This window comes from Drosophila rhopaloa, unplaced genomic scaffold (assembly GCF_018152115.1).
Source record: "Drosophila rhopaloa isolate 14029-0021.01 unplaced genomic scaffold, ASM1815211v1 contig_190, whole genome shotgun sequence".
NCBI classification, from domain to species: domain Eukaryota; kingdom Metazoa; phylum Arthropoda; class Insecta; order Diptera; family Drosophilidae; genus Drosophila; species Drosophila rhopaloa.
Window position 1 is genome coordinate 2,733,783 of NW_025335073.1, and position 23,571 is coordinate 2,757,353.

Here is a 23,571-nt window from a genome sequence, read left to right on the forward strand (position 1 = left end):
CTTGCTTGAAGAATTTGCATTTATCGGCGTTTATTCTCAAGTTGGCTTCCTTGAGGCGCCTAAGCACTTTCTTCTCATCTCGGTATGCAAACGCGTATGGTGACATCTCCGGGCCGATTACCTGATCCAGAGCCCTTTGGAACGTGGCTGATGCTGAGTGTAGTCCGAAAGGCATTACATTCCATTGGAACAAACCTTTGCCGGGTACTGTAAACGCCGTATATTGCCTACTATTTACCTCCAAAAGTACTTGCCAATATCCGTCTTTCAAGTCTAGACTGCTTATGTATTTTGCCTCTCTGAGTTGGTCCAGGATATAATTGATCCGCGGCATCGGGTAGGCATCTTTTATGGACTTCGGGTTTATTTGTCTAAAATCAACGCATAGTCTCCACTTGCCCGTCATCTTTTTCACCATTACGATGGGCGAGCTGTTTGGCTTCTTGAATGTACTATGAAGCCCATTTGTAACAGCTCGTCCACCTTTGCATTGATCTCTCCTTGGACTCTTGGGTTCTTAGGATAATACATCTTTCATGGTGATTTGGTGCTCGGCCACTGTAGATGTTCCTGATATGGTACTGAATTCTGCTAGCTGTTTGTCGAGGAATTTCTCAATGTCCTCTTCATCACTTAAGTGTGAGTCTACAGCCCGACAGCCTTTCTTCCAGACATCCATTGTACCGTTTTCTTGCAGGTATTCGCAATTCATGCCCGGCACATTTTATTTCCGCCCCGAATCCCGTGAGGGAATTCCATCCCAGCAATAGTTCATCCACTGCTCCTTGAAGTATTAGAAGATTCATCTCCAATTGTTTGTTTCCAAACAACTGATTTCGAGTTGTGAGCTTATTCTGCTGCGTTTGCCGTCTGCCAACCTAACTTGCCGTCTTGTCCTTGTGATCCTTCCTTTGCCAGCCAGTGTATCCGTCAGCTCCTCGTTAATGAAGCTTGACGTGGCTCCCGTGTCAATTGTGGCCTTGTATGCGACTCCTCAAATTTCAACGGACGCCGATAACTACTGCTCTTCCTCGATCAGTTTGCCAGTTAGTTTGGAGAGGAGGCACTTTGCGACCCCTGTGCGCCTCTCTGCGACTGGGAACGCTGCCCAGATCTCCTGCATGTAGTTTGTGGTGGTGCTGCCGTTTTGTTTCGTGAAAACTTGTGTTCGCGAACGAACTCTTCTCGCTCTTTGTCTAGTTCTTCGTACTCGTCAGCCAGGATCATTAATGTGTTCAGATCATCCACCTTGTACGTTCTTAATAAAATTCTCAGGTCTGGTGTGCTTTGCGATTTTGGCGTAATCTGGTGTGCCAGGTCTTTGCTGCGCTGATTTTCTCTCTTGGCTTGTGTTTCGACTCCTGCTAGCTTCCTTCATGCTGTCCACTCCTCGGCGTCAGGGTTCAGCAATTTGACGGTTGGGCATGGCTTATTGTCGTACTTTTCTTCCAGCTCAGCCCAAATCTCTGCTACTCCTGGGTCATTCTGTTTCCTTGATAGGTACTCTGAGAGGGCTTTCCTCATGTCATCCGTCCGACCCTCCAAAGTGATGCTTAACTTGGCTCCTATTTTTGCGAAATCCCTTTTCTTGAGGAGATATATCCATCCTTTCCCCATTTCTGTTTAGATGCTGCTCCCTACGAGTATAGTACGGCTAGCTCAGAAGATGTGTGTTGTTCGTCCCACCAAATTTATATAAATGTGACCGCCCGATTATCTAGTGAGAACGCACAGAATGTTAGAATGTATTTACTATCTTTATTTGCCGACTTGGCCCTCGGCCCGGGACTAATGGTGACAAGCTGGTATCTCAACGCCTTCTCCGATGAGTTGTGGTTGCTCCACCGTCGCTCTCCGCAGCCTCGCTTCGTGCTGGTCCGGAACGCCTCCGTTGTCTTTGGCCTCGGGGCTATAAGGGTCTAGGGATGCGTTACCGTTCCCAGACTAGGGTGAACAGACACTGGGCTAATGCAGTCCCTGTGGCAGGACGCTAGGTTCAAGACGAACGCTTCCGCCCTCGCCTCTTAGCGTAGACTGGATACGTCGGAGTATGGCTTTGTTGCCGCTGGGCCTGCGATGACTGCTCGTCGTTTCTTGTGTCCTTGCTCTGTTCACTGCACGAATCCTGGCTCCGTTGTCCGCGTGCTCTTGTGAGACTAGGTGCAGCGGGTCTTTGGCTCTCGGGATTTGGTCAGCTGTCTTTCTAGGACTCTGGCGGTGAACTACTGTGCTCTCAACGCATACGCCTCTCGAGACAACCGTGGTTCGGACGCGCGTCCTTCTTGGCTAGTCGCATCAGGGCCTGCACAATTCTTAAGGACCTCAGCTACCTGTTTCTCAGCTCGGAGACTTCGACTCTAAGTCCGGAACGTCTTGATGTAGCGATCTTGCTCTTGTACTGGAAAAGAAGCGTGATTGGCAAACCAACAGATCGCAATCTTCAAAACAACGTCTTAAGGAAGCAACTCGCACACTAAACCGAGCCCTGAAGAAAGACGCTGAAAATGCACAACTGCGGTACATCAGAAAACTTTCGCCAACCAGTACAAAGCATCCTCTGTGGAGGGCTCACCCAAATCTTAGCTCTCCAATCGAAACAGTCACAACAACCCGATAAGAAAATCATCAGGTAGATGAGCCCGGGACGAAGATAGAGCCGAAACGTTTGCTTCACATCTCCGAAGCGTTTTCCAGCCGAATCCTGCCACTGGTCTATTTCTCCTACCACAAATCGAATCTATTTCTATAAGAACGAACATATTTCCTTCCCAACATTGCTTCAGCCAAAAGAGATCTGAAACCGAAAAAGACTCCGGGCGGTGACTTAATAACACCAAAAATGATAATTGAGCTTTACAACTCTGCTATTGAGGGTATTTGTAAACTCTTCAATGGGATCATACGTCTTGGCAACTATCCGAGCAAATGGAAATAATCTACTATCATAATGCAACCGAAGTCCGGAAGAGACCACACAATTCCTTCATCCTACATACAGCCAATAAAATTACTATGGTGTCTGGTATGGTATCCCGGCACATCAATTTGGAAATAGCCTTTGAGGATCGGGGATATTTCAGCGCAACTCCTCGATGTATATCAACGTTTCGATCGAGTCTGCAACGGCAGCAAAACCACAAATACAACGTCAACAAAAATATGACAAAAAAACAAAACTAAGCGGGCGAAAGTCTACTACTATTCTCCATCTAACTTCTTAGGTACTAGCCATACCGGTGAACTCCACAAGAAGTAAAAGTTCTATGTAATTTCCTGTTCCAATAGCTCATTATTTTGTATTTTAATCTCTGTACTTCCTCCCTGTGTATAAAGAAACGCTCTTACGTACATTGGGTTCTGCTCCGTTAATTTTATGTTGAGTTTAATTTCGTTCGTAAATGACTAATTCTCTCCCTTAACGTAAAAAAATCTCCTTTTCTTCTCTGTTAAGGTGGGTAACTCTTATTTTGGCTGTGAAATTGTAAAATTGAATGCCTCGAACTGTTCTAACCTGTCCATTCTTGTCACCTCCAAAATTTTTTCTTCCCCTTCCATTACTAACTACATCTCACTATGTTTTGTATTTTAAGTGTATCTACCACTCCTACCACATCAATACTTTTTTTAACATCGGTTAATGTCAGATCAATTATTTTATACGCATATTAAAGTACAACATTTAAACTACGTTTTCACAAATTTTCATTAAAAAAAAATTAATGAGCCATTCGCAGCAAAGCTCCGTGGGCGCCTCCAAGAAAAAAGGTTTTGCGGTGAACAGCATAACTCGTTACTGGATCATCACAAAAAACCAAAACAAATTGTTTATCAGTTAATATGTTTCTAGAGGTAACTACGTTGAGATTTTTTTTCAATTTTTTGATTTTTGGTAACACTTTAATTTTAGCCTAAAAAGTTCGATATATTTGTTGTTATAAAATGAAAAATAATCATTAAAAAAATCTCGACGTCAGTACCTGTGGATTTAGGTACAGAAATTGTGTGCAAAAAACGATTCGTTTAGTAGATTTTGCAGGATCGTCTTCACCGACTTTGAAATTGCAACTTTTCAGGAGAGCGTTTTAATTTTTTGGACACCGAAAAATCGTGTACAAAACGAGCTGTACATTCAACTGCCCATAACTTCGGAACTTTTAGTCGGATGAATCTAAAACTTTAACGCAATATTCTTCAAATGTTGTTCATTCAGAAAAAATTTTTTAAAAAAACAAGAAAGGAAAGCTAACTTCGCGCGGAGCCGAAAATGATATACCCTTGCAGAATACTCTGTAAATTATATTCTCCAAAATCTCAACTTCCTAACTTTAAAAACACCAAAGTTATGGCATTTCCAATCGTTCAGTTATATGGCAGCTATAGGATATAGTCGGCCGATCCTTATGAGTAGGTCGGATTGATTGACCAAAAATAAAACTTATAGAAAATCACAACTTCCTAACTTTACAAACACCAAAGTTATGGCATTTCCGATCAATCAGTTATATGGCAGCTGTAAGATGTAGTCGGCCGATCCCGGCCGATCCGGGACTGCAAAGGAAAGAAGGGTATGTGAGCAAAGTTTCAATTCGATATCTTTAAAACTGAGAGACTAGTTTGCGAAGACGGACAGACGGACATGCTTATATCAACTCAGGGGGTGATCCTGATCAAGAGTATATATATTTTATAGGGTCGGAGATGTCTCCTTCACTGCGTTGTTAAATTATAATACCCTCTGCAAGGGTATAAAAAGGGCAAAAAAATGTAAATACCATATCCCCCATAATAATTCCTGGTATTTGCCACTCGGTCCTATATTCCGGGGTCATTATTACTAATTCTTGCTCTTCTTGTTCCGTTACCTCACTTTTCTGTTCCATCTGTCTTTCCTGTCTAGAAGCTAATCTCACCAACCTATCTGTCAATGGAATTGCCATTTGTCTTGAAACTCAAATGGATTCCTCAAACAGAAATCTCTCAAAATTATATGCTTTAGGAAATAAAATACTTTTCGTCGCCCCTGAAGCTCTTTAGAGGGTTTGTGTCAGTTTTTCGCTTCATTAAAATTTCGCAAGAGAAAATTGTTGAAATTATACAATTTCACGAATTCAGTGACGACATAAGTATATTTCGGAAAAATAAACCGATAGCAACGAATATTCAAAAGCCCTTTTATTCAGGAGAATAAATATATTAGTGTTCCTCGACATTGCTTCTAGTTGGGGGTCGGTTATTGAATGCTCCTATCCCGTACAAAGCCAAATGCCCGTTTTTGCTGTCTGAAAGATAAAAGTTCGTCAGATCTAATGCTGTAAGCCGCAACTCTTAATGCAACTTATAGGAAACTTTCCAGCAGATAGACTTCGAGCACTCCGCCCGTTTATTAAGCAGTATAAAAACATATGATTAAAAAAAAAGAATGCGAATATGGGTTCACTTCGGCGGAGGAGCTCTGAAATCTCCTCACCAGCGTGGAGGCCATGCTTTACCCCAGGCCCCTAGGAGCACTCAGCAGTGACCCGAACGACGGCGAAGCCCTGACCCCCAGGCATCTGCTCATTGGCCCCCTGTTAGCCACACCGTCGGATGCACACCCGTATCAAGTGAACCTGTCCTGTTTTCCCCGATGGCGAGGTGTCTTGTTGCTCAAACACTGGTTTTGGCATCGATGGTCCCGGGAGTAAATCTCCAGTTTTTCGGGTTTTATATTTGGAGTATACCGGCGAGTTGTCGTCCCTTTAAAAGTTACGGTGTTGTAAGGCGAGAGCGGGAGCTAATAAAGATTTCATTCGCACTTGCGAATTCGCCCCTCCTCTCTCCCCTTAGGTTAACATTACATTTTCTTACAGAATACATATAGAGTGTGTATCCTTATATATTTTTTTTAATTTTAATCAGCTTATCCCGAGCTCAGAACTCTTAAACTTTGGCCCAGAAAATGTGTCGTAATATGTAAGGGTAACATTTCTGTCGAGCTTTCAAGAGGTTGTTCGTTCAGAGCCCAAATCGTCATATCCCTCGGATGTATTTAGTTTTCTTTATTGAGAAATATATAGCTTATTATTCTTTATTTGGTCCCGGTAATTGCGAACGTATTTGTTTTATGAACCATATCTTATCGACGATCATCTATAGCTGTTGCTTGTGACTGCTGCGCTTGGGGTGGCAATGATTGCCTTCTATACTTCATTATGCAACTTTCTTTGTTCAATCGATTTGTGAAACTGTTAATAAATTCTTAAATAATTTCCTTGTACTTTGGCGCGCTTCTTAACGACTCAATTATGTCTCCTTGTCGATTACATAATGTCACCGATTACAGTAGAATTGAGCTGCCTATTACCGTTCTAATATTAGCGAAAAATCTTCCTTAAGTCAATTGAAGATTATTCAAAAAGAAATGAGTTGTTTTGCGTTTGCCTCATTCAACATCTCTTGCTGTTCATTTGAATTTTGCTCTTTTCTGCCGAATGCTTCATCGATACACTAAATTATTTTTTTCTATGTTTTTGACCTGGTGGGAGAGTTATATTTGAATACACTTTCAACTAAGTTAAACGTTTCGGTTTTTTGATATTTTAACAGGTGTCATATTGTCATATGACTGTTTGGCGGAGTTGGAAAGCCAACAATTGGTTCCAAAGTGTTAAAAGTACTGATGTTTTACGATTTTGGGTATCCTATTGAGGGCAAAGTGGCCATCGATGTGAAGACTTATATTGATGTTCGAAGTGTCGCCTAGTTGACAACTTAGCGAATGTGTCCGGGATGTTCTACTGATAAGCTTTCTAGTAATTCGTAACGGTTAGTATTTTCGGTTTTGCCCGTGTGAGTAAACATCGCATTAAAAACTTAAGAGCTAGACAAAGTTTAGAAAAAAAGACCTAAACCTAATGGATTTTACAGTTCGTTTACTCGGAGCCAGGCAAAATATTTATTAGTTAGGTTGTTTTTATAATATACTAAATATTATTTAGACCAAAATAGGAAAATAAATTTAAGACATACTATCTTGCGAAAAGATTTATGCAACCAGGGTTAACCAACTGTTAAAACATTGCCAAAAAATACTAAAAAATTATCAAAAAGAAATAACAACAGACGGACTGATAATTTGTGGCAACGCTCAAAAAGTGTTTAAACCAGCAAAATGTTAAAAGTGTATGAATAACTTGCTACCACCTTAACTAGCGTTAGGACGGAGCTTACAAGAACTTACCGCAACTTCGACACTAGATGGAGGATATGTCCGTGTTGAAACTTTAGTACTTTTGCAGTTATCAAAGCACCACTGTGAGTATTGCTTTAGTTTACCATCTAAATGTTTCATACTATTTTTTATAAACGAAACAAAATATCTGTAAGTAAAAAAATGTTTAGTTTACTTAAATAATTATTTATAAAGTTGTTTTTATAATATAATTGTAATTTGAATCTGTAAGAAATAATATTTTTTTGTGTTCGGACCGTGATCATCTTAAATTTTATTTTAAGTTTTTTTATTATTATTTTTATACCCTTGCAGAGGGTATTATAATTTTGGTCAAAAGTGTGCAACGCAGTGAAGGAGACATTTCCGACCCTATAAAGTATATATATTCTTGATCAGGATCACCTCCTGAGTTGATATAGCCATGTCCGTCTGTCCGTCTGTCTGTCCGTCTGTCTGTCCGTCTGTCTGTCCGTCTGTCTGTTTCTACGCAAACTAGTCTCTCAGTTTTAGAGCTATCGAATTGAAACTTTGCACACACCCTTCTTTCCTTTGCACGCAGTATATATGTCGGAACGGCCGGGATCGGCCGACTATATCCTATAGCTGCCATATAACTGATTGATCGGAAATGCCATAACTTTGGTGTTTGTAAAGTTAGGAAGTTGGGATTTTCTATGGGTTTTATTTTTAACCAATCAATACGACCTACCAAACTTCATAAGGATCGGCCGACTATATCCTATAGCTGCCATATAACTGAACGGTTGGAAATGCCATAACTATGGTCTTTTTAAAGTTAGGAATTTGGGATTTTTTATGAGTGTTAAGAATGCATCATATTAATAATTTTGGAGAATATAATATACGTAATATTCTGCAAGGGTATATCAACTTCGGCTCCGCCCGATGTTAGCTTTCCTTTCTTGTTTATATTTGTTTTCATGTATTGTCAAATTATTTCTAAAGATCCCATCCATTCTTGATGACTTTTATTTAATTAGTTCCATGTGAATAATACTTTTTTAGTTCTATAGTTCTTCAGAAAATAAACTGTATTGGAGTATGTCGAAACAACCTCGATTAGGGACTAACATGTCTTAATATTTCCAAAACCAATTGGTTAAAAGAAAATAGCGGTGAAAATGCTAATTTTAGTTGTTGGGAGAAAAGGTTCCAGTTTCAAGTCCTGGTTGCACTCCTCTTGAGAATACACGTCAAATGACACTCCACTTGTTCTGTCCAAAAATTTTTTTTCAAAAACAACATGTTGGGGCCCTTATTAAAAAATGTGTTGATGGATTTTGGGTACAAAATTATAGTCCGGGAATAATTCTAATTTAGTAGCTCAATATTTAAAAATGAGAAATTCTAGTATACCGCTACATTCTACATAAATACGCTGATAGCGCATTTCAAGAATTTAAGGTGTCACCAACTGCTCTACTTCAGTGCCAATGCCACAAGTTGATAGTGAGCAGCATTCCCGCCTCCGCTCTCAAATATATTAACTCCGTTTTTCAAATATGCAGTGACCACCACTTATTATGTCCCAAACCTTCTAAACGAATGGTGCGCTTTGTTATACTACTGTGGGCAAAAAGTAAGGTGAATTTGTTTGTAAAGTGAAAATTCTTTATTTATTCTCCTGAATCAATATCATCCCCTTCAAAGTAATCCCCTCTCGATAAAAAAACATTATGCCAACGTTTTTTCAAAGCCTCGAAACAGGCCAAATAGTCCCTTTCCGGTATAGCCATGAACGCCCTCGTCGATTCCGCTTTTATCTCTTCAATCGACTCGAAACGACTTCCCCAGAGTGGTCTCTTGAGTTTTGGAAATAGCCAGAAGTCACACGGAGCCAAATCAGGAGAATACGGTGGTTGCGGAACGATATGCGTCGAATTCTTGGCGATAAAGAACGTGTTCGCAGCAGAACGCCTACATTTAATTGTTTATTATCAATTTCTAAATGTAACGTAGTTTGCTAACAGCATCTGCGTTGCGCTAACAGCACCATGTTAATTTAACACTACGAATGTAAACCCTAAAAAACAAACACTGTACAACACCTACTATTCTCTTCTCGTTCTTGCCTTAAACTTAAAAGTACACGATCTTAAAACGAAAGCTAGGCCTTTTTTATTTTAAATTAATAGAAACGGCCGAAGTGGGATGCAAAACAGCATCTCCTCAAAACATTGGTGACCCCGACGTGATACTATCTGAGTTTTAGTGCAAATCGCAACTTCAGTTCTATCCTTTTGCTGTCTGGCAAACGCCGTCAAGCACATTCCTCACACACATACACATATACAATCGTCTCCAGAAAACGATAATCGCGTTTTCCTGTGCCCAAATTAGACTTTCGCAATCGTCAAGGGTAAATTTCTTGCATCCGTTAGTCGTGCTACAGTGAACAACATCTAAGATGGCCAAAGTTGCTGATAACTTGCCACCGGCAGACAGTCAAGATAAAGAATCGGCTGATATTGACTTCTACAAGGCCAAGTGCGCATCCCTTCAGCGCCAACTAAACGCAATGGGCACCCACAATATAAATTTTCCCTCCCAACTAAACAAGCGCAAGTCTCGGCTACCAGAATTACACTTGCCCAGGTTCAGCGGCAGCTACGAGGATTGGCCAGATTTCATTGCCATGTACAACAGTGTCGTAGGGAACAACGAGGATTTAAGCAATGTAGAGAAATTTCAACACCTGCGCTCATGCTTGGATGGCGCGGCTCTAAGCACAATCAAATCGCTGGAACCTGCCGATGCCAATTACGATAAGGCATTGGAGTTACTTACAAAGCGTTTTGATAACAAATTGCTACATTTTCAGGGTCATGTTCGAGCTATTTTTGGGCTGGCAAATGTTGAAAAAGGATCTTCAGAAGCCCTGCGCGGTCTAAGTGACAAAATCAACTCACACCTTCGGGCACTTAGCACCATGTCAACCATTCCTCAACTGGCCGATGGATTACTCATTCACATTATCTCTCGCAAGCTCGACCTCAGCACTCAGGAAAGATGGGAGGAGGCATTGCCATCCGACAAGCTTCCCAGCTGGACTGATATGTCAACCTTCCTGGAAAGGAGATGTCACATTCTGGAAAATCTTAACAGCGCTACGGTTCCCACACCTAGCCTTCAGGTGAGCCGAAGCTCCCATAGATCAAATCGAAGCTCTTTCATTGCCACAAACATCAGAAACCAACAACTTTGTACCTTTTGCGATTCTAAGGATCACTATATCGTGAAATGACTACAATTCAGCAGTCTCATGTCTCAATCACCAGTCTCATGTGCACCTGGCTCGCAGCTTGCAATTGCATCCCAGCCAAGTATACCAGATTTATCAACGCCCTTAGCTTCCACTCTCGTAGCCACTTACCCTGAAGACAACTCTAGGAACGTGGTCAACAAGTCCTCCGAGTACGTATTGCTCACTACTGCAATCGTTTATGCAAAAGGCCATTCGGGCGTGTATATACCATGCCGTGCCTTGTTGGATTCTGGATCCCAACTCAACTTTATCACCACGCGTCTGGCTAACCAGCTCCAGATCAAGGTTCATCATGCAGCCGTATCGATATCAGGAATATGCGAGTCAACGATAGCATCTAACTTGTCAACTGACATTGTAGCTCAGTCCTATGACAAGAGATTCATCACATCCTTCCCAGCAGTCATAACTCGATCGATAACAGATTATCAACCGAACTTTGGCCTCGACATCTCCAACTGGAGCATTCCTAAAAATATATCACTCGCAGACCCCAAGTTTTTCAAATCTCAGAGAATAGATTTATTGCTTGGGGCCGGTCTATTTTTCGACCTAATCTGTGTAGGCCAAATTCGAATGGCAGACAATTTACCAATTCTCCAAAAGACCAAACTAGGTTGGATGCCTTCAGGTGGACACCATCTCGTTCGCAACAGCTATTCATCTCTGGCGGCCTTTCGTAAAGTCCCTAAGTTTGAGGATGATTCCTTATCAGAGATCGTAAAAAGATTCTGGGGAATCGACAATTTGTGCGGCGAATCTCTAACAACATCCGCTGAAGACGAAATATGCGAACAGCAGTTTCTACAGTGCTACTCTAGACTTGAGTCGGGTCAGTACGCCGTAAGGTTCCCGACTAAATTCAGCACTGACACGTTAGGAGATTCCCTTCAACGCGCACTTAGACGCTTCAAGGCGCTCGAAGTCAAACTGGCAAAAAACCTTCAAACTAAACTGAAGTACTCTGCTTTCATGCACGAAAACATCGAGCTGGGCCATATGTCACTGGCTTCCAAGCAGCATGTTTTCCCACAATTCTATTTGCCGCATCATTGCGTTGAAAAACCGGATAACTCTACGACAAAATTGCGTGTGGTTTTTGACGGATCAGCCAAATCTACGTCAGGAGTATCTCTAAATGATCTGCTACATACGGGCCCGTCGATACAACCCAAAGTTTTTAACATTCTCATCAAATTTCGTCTTCTCAGAGTTGCTATGTGCGGCGATATTTGCAAGATGTATCGCTGTGTGCGAGTAACTCACCCAGATCAATTTCTTCAGTGCATCCTATGGCGCGATCATCCCGATGAAGAAATAAGGACATACCCGTTGGATACCGTAACGTACGGAACCAAGCCCGCTGCCTTTCTAGCAATTCGAGCAATGCAGCAGCTGGCTCTCGACGAAGAAAGAAACTTCCCACTAGCTGTGAAAATCGTGCGACAGGATTTTTATGTAGACGACTTAATTTCAGGAGGAGATTCGTGGAGGAGGCCGTCCAAATCCGTCTACAAGTAAACTATTGGCAAAGGGTAATTTTCCGATTCGAAAGTGGTGCTCAAACGAGGCTGCCGCATTAGAAAGAGAAAGCGATTCAGATTGTGAAAAACTTATGGAATTTAAGGATGGCACCAACATCGCAAAGACTCTTGCCTTAGCCTGGGATCCCAGCACTGATTGCCTGCTCTTTAACCTCGCACATAATTTACCCGACAAACCCATTAAAAAACGAAGTATCCTATCCATGATAGCCAAGGTTTACGACCCACTCGGATTAATCTCACCCGTCGTTACCAAACTCAAAATATTTCTTCAAGCTCTATGGAAGGAAAGGTTGGACTTGGACGAATGCTTGCCGCAAGAAATGCACTGCGAATGGAATCTGTTAATTGCTCAGCTTTCAAGTGTTTGTCTAACATTTCCGCGATTCATTCTAACGCCACTGGCCACAATTGAGCTACGCAAGCATGGCTGCTTATGGTGCTTGCGTATACGTCCAATCTGAGTTGCAGGGTGTATATTCTTCATATTTGTTATGCTCGAAATCCAGGGTCTCTCCTTTGAAAACGCTGACAATCCCAAAGCTCGAACTCTCAGCAGCGCTTCTTTTATCCGATCTTATGACAAACATCGCCAAGGAATTCAAATTAGTTCGCAAATACCACTGCTGGAGCGATTCTACAGTAGCGCTTGCTTGGATACGAGAAGCCCCTTCTAACTTCAACATTTTTGTTTCCAACAGGGTAGCTCAAATCCAGCGACGGACAAAGGGAATGATCTGGCATCATGTGCCGTCACAACTGAACCAAGAGGATGCAAACCGCTTGAACTTTTAGAATCACCACTTTGGAAAAACGGACCTTTCTTTTTACAAGCCGGCAGCGCAGGATGGCCACAAACCGCGTATCATCCATCTGATCTACCCGAGAGGCGCTCAAAAACACTTATAATAACGCAACGGCTGGATTTGGCAGCGTACTGCAAATTCAGCAATTCCTTCACGAAGCTTCAACGGATTTTTGCATACGTAAATAAATTCATCAAGCGCACAGCATCATATTCAGCGAGTCCGAAGGCACTACTCAATCCAGATGATCTCAAAGGCGGAACGCATCTTTTGCTGAAAAGCATTCACATTGTGCATTTCGGCGAGGAGTACAAAGAGCTAAGTTTAAGGAACCCGCTGCCCCCTAGTAGCAAGCTGCGGTCTTTGGACGCATTTCCCATTTTTGGACGACGAAGGACTTCTGCGCGTCGGAGGTCTTACTCAGAATTCAAACCTCGAGTTCGAAGCCAGGCATCCGATTTTGCTGCCTAAGCATCATCCAGTTACCGATGCAATAATCACGCACTACCATACCACATTCCTTCATGCTGGTTCTGTATTCCTTCTTGCAACAGGTCGTCAACGATACTGGCCCATTGGAGGGCTCAAAGCTGTATCGAGCATCATCAATAAATGCATCCGCTGCTTCCGAATGCGGCCCAAACTTCTCGACCAAGTAATGGCCCCCCTGCCAGCCGAGCGCGTCCAGCCAAGCCCAACATTTTATGTAACTGGTATTGACTTTTGCGGTCCATTTTACACGAAATCGGAAATAAGGAACCGCGCCGCAGAAAAATGCTACGTCTCAATTTTCATATGTTTTGCAACGAAGGCATTTGGAATTGGTGGAGGACTTATCGACATCATCATTCCTCGCAGCATTGAAACGCTTCAAGGGAAACCGCATTCAATATGGACTGACAACGGCACGAACTTTCTGGGTGCTCGGAACGAGCTGAAGGAACTTCGCGAGCTATTTCTAAGTGATCCACAGAGAAGCGAGATTTTCAACAGCTGTACAGCGTTGGGAGTCAATTGGCATTTCATTCCTCCACGTTCCCCACATTTCGGTGGATTATGGGAGGCCGCAGTAAAATCAGCAAAGTACCATTTTTACCGCGTCGTTGGAAACTCAACTCTTTCATTCAACGAGCTTCGAACCCTCATCTGTCAAATCTCAGCAATGTTCAACTCAAGACCTCTTTATTCTATTTCAGAAGATCCTAACGATTTGGAGATTCTTACACCTGGCCATTTTATCTGGGGCAAGGCGAACGCAACGATCGACGAGCCTGACTTGACCCACCCAAACGCAGGTCACCTCAGTCGGTGGCAAAAGGTGTGCCAAATGCAGAAAGCGTTCTGGAGGAAGTGGAACATATCCTACTTGTCCCAGCTTCAAAAGCGTGGGAAGTCGAAGACGACTCGGCAAAATCTCCAACCTGGAACCATGGTCCTGATAAAGGAGGACAATGCACCGCCACTCAAGTGGCCCCTTGGTAGAGTGGACAGCGTCGTCACAGGAGGGGACGGCATTTCAAGAGTTGTCGTCATCCGCACCGCAAAGGGACTGGTCAGGAGAGCCATAGCTCGGATCGCCGTTCTGCCAATCGAAACCAAATCGCTTGAAAGCCATCATCTTCCAACGGGGGGAGCATGTTCGCAGCAGAACGCCTAAATTTAATTGTTTATTATCAATTTCTAAATGTAACGTAGTTTGCTAACAGCATCTGCGTTGCGCTAACAGCACCATGTTAATTTAACACTACGAATGTAAAACCTAAAAAACAAACACTGTTCAACACCTACTATTCTCTTCTCGTTCTTCCCTAAAACTTAAAAGTACACGATCTTAAAACGAAAGCTAGGCCTTTTTTATTTTAAATTAATAGAAACGACCGAAGTGGGATGCAAACAGCATCTCCTCAAAACAGAACGAGTGTAGAAATTTAGCGTTTTCGGTACCAAACGAGATTTGACTTTTTGTAGGTCCAAATGGTCTTTCAAAATGATTTTCACAGATCCTTCTCATATTCCGATCATTTCAGTAAGGTCTCTAATAGTCAACCGACGATTTTTGAGCACTAATTCCTTTACTTCATTGACGTGTTAGTCATCTGTTGACGTCGATGGTCGTCATGAGCCCTTCAAGTCATCAACACGTTCCCGACCCTCTTTGAAGTCTTTGTTCCACTTATAAATATTTTTCTGGGACATGGTCGAATCACCAAACCCTTCCGCAACATCCTGAACGTTTCCGCAGCCGAAATTTCATTCCGCAAACAAAATTTGATGGAAAAAACTAACCGAATAAGGTTTTCATGAAAGTTTTGACAAAAGCCGCCCAATAAATTATTTCAACCAGGTATCTACAGAGTTCCGCATGCCAAGTCCAAATTGCTAGTTCTTGTAGTTCCCGAGATTTCGACGTTCATATGAACGGAAAAACAGACGGACATGATTTAATCGACTCGGCTGTTGATCCTGTTCAAGAATATATATTCTTTATAGGGTCGGAAAACTAATATAAAATGTTTTTCTACGACATTTTGAAAACTGCCGGTGTATACATGGAAGTTGCAAGGGCATCTTTCATGCCACTGCGCCAAGGCAGGATTAGGGCAACCGACAGAGATTCCACACTTAACACCCACAGATCTAAATATGAACAAAAATCTCATCCCACAACTTCAGCCCAAGGCGGTGCCCATGCCTTAGTCGGAAACAGCGTTAATCAATTTTGTTGACTAAAGCTTTGAAATAAATTTTTTTAAGATACATTTTTATTAATACAACCATATAACGGTAATCTTACAGCTGCCGCTGCCACATTACTTTAAAATCATCTTTACATCTATAATTTACTTGCAGATCGTCTACAATGCCAAGCATACTCTGCGAATTTTAGTTGTGACACGAGCAGTCGAAGCAAGAAATGAGAATACGTCCGAATTATGGGATCTCGATAAACAATCTATAGATTAAACGCCGATCCACCAGTTCAAAACAAGATACTTCACCAAATCAAGCGATTTTCGCGTACAGTCAGTTATAGACCTTCAAGTTGTCTGCACTGGACGACATCCTACAAAACAACTTGCAGGAACCGGCTTGCTATCACTTTCTCTTCTATGTAGAGCCCGCAATGCCAACAGCAGCATTTGCCCTAATATGTTGATGACAAGCAAGCTATATTTAAAATATAGTCGCAAGCATAAGCAGTCGTAAAATAACTACACTAACATAATATATCTAAATATAATATTTTAAGAATTTTGCAAAAAAATTTTTTAAGAATTGTTTTTTTCCCAATTGATATAGTCCTCATAAGTGTATTTATTTAGTGGGATATTTTATAATTTTTCATCACAAAATTTTGCTATCAGCAATGTTGAAGGTGCGTTCGTTATGGCAATTGTATACCCTTGCAGAGGATATTATAATTTTGGTCAAAAGTGTGCAACGCAGTGAAGGAGACATCTCCGACCCTATAAAGTATATATATTCTTGATCAGGATCGCCTCCTGAGTTGATATAAGCATGTCCGTCTGTCTGTCCGTCTGTCTGTTTCTACGCGAACTAGTCTCTCAGTTCTCAAGATATCGAATTGAAACTTTGCACACACCCTTCATTCCTTTGCACGCAGTATATAAGTCGATGTTTGTAAAGTTAGGAAGTTGGGATTTTCAATGGGTATTAAGAATGCATCATATGAATAATTTTAAAGAATATAATTTACAGAATATTCTGCAAGGGTATATCAATCCCACCTTTCCTTTCTTGTTTACCATTACATACATACATAACCCTGTGACCCGATCCGGTACCGGCGGCTATATATAGGATCCAGCACTTGCAAGTAGGATAAACATCAACATTTCATAAAATAACCACTATAAAATCAACCATTTATAGTCTTAAGCCAATCGTTGGCCATTTGGAAATATTTCCCTCGACGTAATCTTAGAGTCCGCACATTCCTTTGATGTTTTCAACAAGGCGACTCTTGAAGAATCTTATCATAGTCCATTAGCGCTATCTTAAGTTAGAAAATAGTGTTGGATTGGATTGGACTGAGTTTTGAACCACTCTCAGGTTTTAGCATTTGTGTTGATTTTGTTATTTTTCAGTAGAAAATCAAAATATAGAACAGCCTTTTTCGATAAGGCAAACTAACAAACTTGAGTTTGTAAGCTTGTGGCTGTTTTTCCCTACCCCTTTATACATTCTGTATGCCATAAGATCACTGCCGGCCGTTGCAATGTGATCCCCTAATGTCAATGTCGTCAGCCAAAAGTTATATCATTGTTCTTACTGGTAAAATGACCCTCCTTTCACACATTGAACTCGATTGGGCTTGGCATTAAACCCTTTTAATTTTCTACATCTAGTTTTTCCGATAAACTAACTGACCTACTGCTATTCGAGTACTTCACTGTGGCTATTAAATGACCTTTGAGACTTTTCGTGCGCCTGGGCTAGTATAGTATAGTATAGTTGCAATCTCAAATCTTCGTGGTACACGATATTTGACGTAGCCGAGATTCCCAGTACTGCTGGTCTTTGGCGGCTGTTGCCATTAGCACCTGCAATACTGTTTGGCAACACCCTGCCCCTTCCTTGTGGTGGTTCTGATGATGATGATTGATTTTATTTACTTAGCTGTTTTTGGTAATGGCAAAAGCCGTATGGGTTTAATCTTCTTTGGGTTTGGTTTAACCTTTTCCTGAGTTACAACATGACTAAATACCGTCTGCAAGTCCTGCATATGGCTCTGTGTGTTATATCGTTAATATATACCAAACAGATTTTTCCTACTAATTCGCCCAGAATGTTAGTTATTACTCTTTGAAAAGTGACTGAAGCATAAGTCATCCCAAACGGCATCATCACGTATATTTTTGCCTGATAGATTTCAGCACTTACTTCTACTCCTTTCTTTACTGCCGTTGTGTTCAATAAAAATATACCGATATTCAATGTAACCGGATGGGTTATAATCTTCAGTGACTCTATTCAGTCTCAACTTGTCCGGAATCATACTATTCCTTGTTTCCAAAAATTAACTTATTAAATCTAACTTAGCCTCTACTTTCATAGGTATAAGCATGCCTGTTTATTCTTGTACATATTTTCGTATACCTTTCACAAACGAGATTTGACGTAGGCTCAAATGGTCTTTCAAAATGGTTTTCACAGATCCTTCTGATATTCCGATCATCATCTAGATATGGTCAGAACGGTGGTACCGATACGGTAGTCGCTCGTCAATAGTGTAATTAATACGGAAAAGGGCATATTTTTACATTAAATTGAGGCTTTTTATAACGCTTTTGCGTCGTTGGAAAACTTAGGCCATACCGTAGTGGAATGCGCCGATGGAATGTGGCAAAAATGAGAAACGTGCCAGCGGCTTATTCTCAGAAGGTTCAGCTCTTTGCCATACACGAGCCAGTATGACTAACCATATATTAAAACAGTGCTTCAAATATATTGCTCCGTAACTTACCGTCAAAGAACATATCATTATGGCCTTCACCTGGACCACTCCTGCAGCGAAATCTGAATAATACTTCGGGAAAACTTTATTAATATATAAGTTAACACCTAAAATTATATGAAGACCCAGACATAAGTAAGAGTAAGCATTGGTTGCACAACAAATGCCCCCAATAAGTTCACACGAGCTAAGCCACGTGCGCTGAGCTTGCACCTTTCGGTCAGCGATCGTGGGAATGCAGAATAGCCAATTTCCAAAGTTGATCGAACTTGGCCAAGTGCATACAACAAAAACTATAACGTTAATGCATTGGCCAATGACAATTAAAATTGGCCAACAGCGACAGCGAAGAATAGCAGCAACCAATAATAACAAAGAACGTTAGCAGAAGCAGCAACAGCGGCAGAGACGGCGGCAGCGATGGAACGACGCGTAGTCATAATGAATAATTGTTTAGCTTAATTAAAGTCAGTTCTTAATCCAACTCAATAAAGAAAAGTTTGATTTTTTTAAATAAAATTATAATCAATCTTTTAACTGGCGCCCGAACAGGGACCTGATTAAAAGCCGCGAAAGGATAACAAGTTCCGCGCCTCGTGAAGTTCGGGAAAGAAAAAAATCCCGACGTTTCGTTTGAACCTCCGCCTAATCCGTGAGAAGTGAAAAGAAAAATCCGAGACCCGGAAGTGCGAAAGTGCCGTTTAAAAAACGCCACAATATCGTCACTCCTGAAAAAACAGGACTTGTGCCTAGTGGACTAATCAGGCCAAACTTATCGCCGTGATCCCTTTAGTATCCGTTCGGAGGGAACGTGAGTAAGGTACAGAGGAGGCCCCTTAGTAAACCCGCACTCAGGAGAGATCGCTGCAGCGTGGGATAAACCGGAATCTGTCGATCCTGTCGTCACGAGAGCACGCCGAGATATGTTATTAGTGTAAGAATAGTTTTAAGCAATCTATCAAAGGAAACAAATTTAAATTGAAAAATATAAAGACTCTCGAATATCAGCTTTATGCTCTTAATCAAGGTAGCGATAATATAGTCGATTATTATCAAGCAGTGTACCAACAGCTATCACTAATCCTAAACCAAATGGCAACTTAGATGCCTCACAAGAAACTGTGCAATCTCTGACAGCCATGTACAGGGAAAAAGCCTTACCCACCTTTGTCAGAGGCCTCAACGGCAACTTAGCACAACTACTGGCCATTAAAGAGCCACATGACTTAGGACACGCCCTACATCTGTGCAGTCTACTTGAAAATCAGAGCACTAGGAATAGTCAAACACCGAAAATTTCATATTTAGGGAAAGCACCTTTACTACCTCTTAAACCCCAACAGCCATATAGGATGGCAGCCGTCAAACAAAACTTCCATCCGCAACTCTTTCATAACCCGAACCAAATGCCATGGGTACCAGTAACTGGAGCAACCCCAATTACCCAGACTAACCAATTTAAACCTTATAAACAGCCCTAAACAAATCAGGCCGGTGCAGTAGCATCCTACAGCACCCCAAAACCTCCCCCACGACCCCAACCGAAACCGGTACCTATGGAGGTCGATCAGTCAGTTCGCTCGCGTCATATAAATTACATGAACAGGCCGGCAAATAACGATTATGCAGGGAAAAGACCTCTTAGTGCTTCCAACGTTACAAACAATAACAAAATGCCACGGCAATTTCATATTCAGCCAGAGACAGAAAGCACCGCACAACAAAATTCAGAAGAAACTACACCAAGCCCAGAGCAAGAATATTATCAGTTGGTAGAAGAAAATAATGTAAACGAGCTTCAGGAAGAATATGTATGGCAAAACGATACTGAGCAGCAGGAATACATAGATATGTCCGAGCTTTATTTTTTAGAATAAATCGTTCCTCATTACCTTACTTTAAAGTAACCACGGGGAACGGAAAAATCCTAAAATTTATAATAGACACGGGCTCAAACCAAAATTATATTCAAAACCAATTAGTACCAAACCCAAAACAAAATGAGACAAATTTTTCCGTTAGCTCAGTCGGAGGAACAACTAAAATAACACAACATGCTATACTTAAGCTCCCTAAAATTTCAGATTCACCCATGAAACCTTTCACGGTATACTGGGCAATGACACAATGAAAAGCCTAGGAGCCATTATAGATGTGAAGAACGATACATTAATTCTCGGAAATAAACGCAAAATAAAAATTCACCAATTAGCAACACAAGCAGTAAATACCATTGGACCGCAAATCAGCCATATGACCGAGTCTCAAAAATCAATTATAAATCTCCTCGTACAAAGTCACAAAACCCTCTTTGCAGATCCTGATACAAAGTTAGCGTACACAACTGAAGTAGTAGGTGAGATCAGAACTTCGTCCGATTCCCCAGTTTATGGAAAACATTACCCATACCCAATATATTAAAAACAGGAAGTAGAAAAACAAATAAACGAGATGCTAAAAGATGGCATTATAAGACCTTCAAGATCGCCATATAATGCACCAGTATGGGTAGTTCCGAAAAAGTCCGGTCAGTCCGAAGAAAAAAAGTACAGATTAGTGATCGATTATAGGAAACTTAATGAAGTTACTATCTCAGATCGGTATCCGATCCCTGAGATAGGCGAAATTATTGCACAACTCGGAAACAACAAGTATTTTTCGGTATTGGACCTCAAGAGTGGTTTTCACCAAATACCATTGAAAGACACGGACATAGAGAAAACAGCATTCGCTGTAAACGGCGGAAAATACGAATTTACGAGACTTCCGTTCGGTCTAAAAAATTCCCAATCCATTTTTCAAAAAAAAAAAAATTTGCTATGTATACGTAGACGACATCATAGTCTTTAGCAAAAATGAAGTAGATCACGGTCAAAATCTCGAAAAGGTATTTTCAACCCTACAAAACGCAAACATGAGAGTCCAAATAGATAAATGCCATTTTTTCAAAAACGAAGTAGATTTCTTGGGTTATACAATATCAGAAAATGGAGTTAAAACAAATACAGAAAAAATAAAAGCGATTACAAAATTTCCGGTCCCGAAAACATTAAAAGATCTTCGTTCTTTCCTGGGCATGACAGGTTATTATAGGCGGTTTATAAAAGATTATGCAAAAATAGCAAAGCCCCTAACCATTCTCCTAAGAGGCGAAGAAGGCCGTATATCTAAGACCAAGTCAAGCAAAACTGCTATTAACCTAAGCAAAGATGCGATTACAGCGTTCGAAAAACTTAAAAATACCCTCGTCTCCAGAGATGTAACCCTTTCATATCCAGATTTCGGAAAAGAATTCCAGTTAACTACCGATGCTTCAAGCTACGCAATAGGCGCAGTATTGGAACAAAATCATAGGCAAATAACGTTCATTTCACGCACCCTGTCAAAAACCGAAGAAAACTATGCAACCAACGAAAGAGAGATGCTTGCTATAGTTTGGTCTCTCCAGAGCTTAAGACATTACCTTTACGGGTATTCGAAGGTGGTAATATACACGGATCATCAACCCTTGAGTTTTTCAAATAGCGTAAACAATCATAACGCTAAACTAAAACGCTGGAGAGATCTCATTGGAGAGTATAACCACGAGATCAGGTATAAGCCCGGAGTAGCTAACGTAGTAGCGGATGCGCTATCCCGAGCCCCTGCTGAAATAAATTCAATCAGCTCCTCAGGATCAGTCCACAGCGACGAAAGCTCATCACACAACCTCATATTTTCGGTAGAAGCTCCAATCAATGTATTTAAAAATCAGATATACTTACTGACAGCTGACACAGATTCCTACAGTTTTGAAATACCATTTCCAACATACCACAGACATATAATTAAACAAAAGACCTACACAGAAGAAAAACTTATAGCAATTCTAACTACCAGACTTGACCCTAAGCTTATAAACGGAATCATTACATCCGAAGAAGTAATGGGTAAAATTCAAAACATTTACCCTATATATTTCAACTCGTACAAAATAAGGTTTACTCAAAACGAAATAGACGATGTAACTTCAGAATCTCAACAAAACGAAATAATTACCCTCGAACATAAAAGAGCCCATAGAGAAGCAAAAGAAAATAAAATACAAATTTTAAAAAATTATTTTTTTCCACAAGCAATAAAGAAAATCCAAGCAATAGTTCAAGCCTGTCAAACTTGTAAAGAATCAAAATATGATAGACACCCCCCAAGAGGAGAAACCCAACCAACCCCCATTCCTAATTATCCAGGAGAAATAGTTCACATTGATATTTATATTACAGAAAAACATAGAATCTTAACAGGTATTGACAAATTTTTTAAATATGCTCAAATAAAAATTTTAGAGTCAAGGGCATCTGAAGATATTAAAAATCCGTTGAGGGAGATGTTGATTGCTTTCGGTATGCCGAAATGGATAATAATGGACAACGAACGCTCATTAGGCTCAGCAGCAATCAAGTTCATGTTAGAAGATGAACTCAAAATATCAGTACACACGACTGCTCCGTATGCATCGGCAAGTAACGGACAAATAGACAGATTTCATTCAACCCTATCAGAAATCATGCGGTGCCTCAAAAAAGACAACGGGAGCATAACATTTGAAGACTTAATTTTTAAAGCAGTTCCAGAATATAATAAATCGATCCATTCTGTAACAAAAGAAAGCCCCATAAATATATTTTTTTGAAGCACAATCTCCAGTTCAGTAGAAGACATAGAAAAAAATCGAGAAGAAATTAAACAGAAAATCCAGAAGAAACAAACAGCCGACCTCAAATATCACAATCGAGACAAAATACAACCACAGCTTTTTAAACCTGGCGATGTAGTCCACGTAAAAATAGATAAAAGGTTAGGAACTAAACTTACACCTAGATACAAAGCTGAGAAAGTGTCAGAAAACAAAATGACCACTATTAAAACACAAACCGGAAAAATCATACATAAAAATAATATAAGAACATAAGTTTTCAGGCTATTTCTACCAACATGCCTGGGGATAACCACAGTGTTCGATTACTCCAACTCACAAATCATCTCACTCGAAACCGGATTAGCGGCTAAGCAAGACGGAACATTTAAAATCATCCACATCTTTAACATACACAGCTATGAAGAAACTCTGGCGAAGTTAGAAGATTCATTTCATTCACTCACCTCATCTCATCCATTACACCCCTACCTTTCATACGAACTAAAACAGATTCATACTGATTTACGCATTCTCCAAACACAAAAAAAAGACAAAAAAGGGCAAT

The 23,571-nt window shown here is 40.8% G+C and overlaps 2 protein-coding genes across 2 annotated transcripts in view; one reads left to right on the top strand and one right to left on the bottom strand.

The window, feature by feature from the left end:
- LOC123037629 (kinesin-like protein KIN-14E) overlaps positions 1-7,364 on the bottom strand; it is a 247,382-nt gene extending 240,018 nt beyond the window's left edge. Inside the window, exon 1 of the mRNA XM_044459287.1 lies at positions 7,220-7,364. Within this exon, the coding sequence (XP_044315222.1) occupies positions 7,220-7,330 (111 nt within the window). The 5' untranslated portion in view covers positions 7,331-7,364. The remainder of the gene's footprint in view (positions 1-7,219) is intronic.
- Positions 7,365-13,480: 6,116 nt separating this feature from the next.
- Positions 13,481-14,506, top strand: LOC123037630. Its single transcript, XM_044459288.1, has one exon. It carries the CDS (start codon positions 13,481-13,483, stop codon positions 14,504-14,506), a length of 1,026 nt encoding a protein of 341 aa, XP_044315223.1.
- The last annotated feature ends 9,065 nt before the right edge of the window (positions 14,507-23,571 follow it).

Bases quoted from the DNA above. Each gene is read 5' to 3' on its own strand.
- LOC123037630 (XM_044459288.1), top strand. From the start codon at position 13,481: ATGCGGCCCAAACTTCTCGACCAAGTAATGGCCCCCCTGCCAGCCGAG.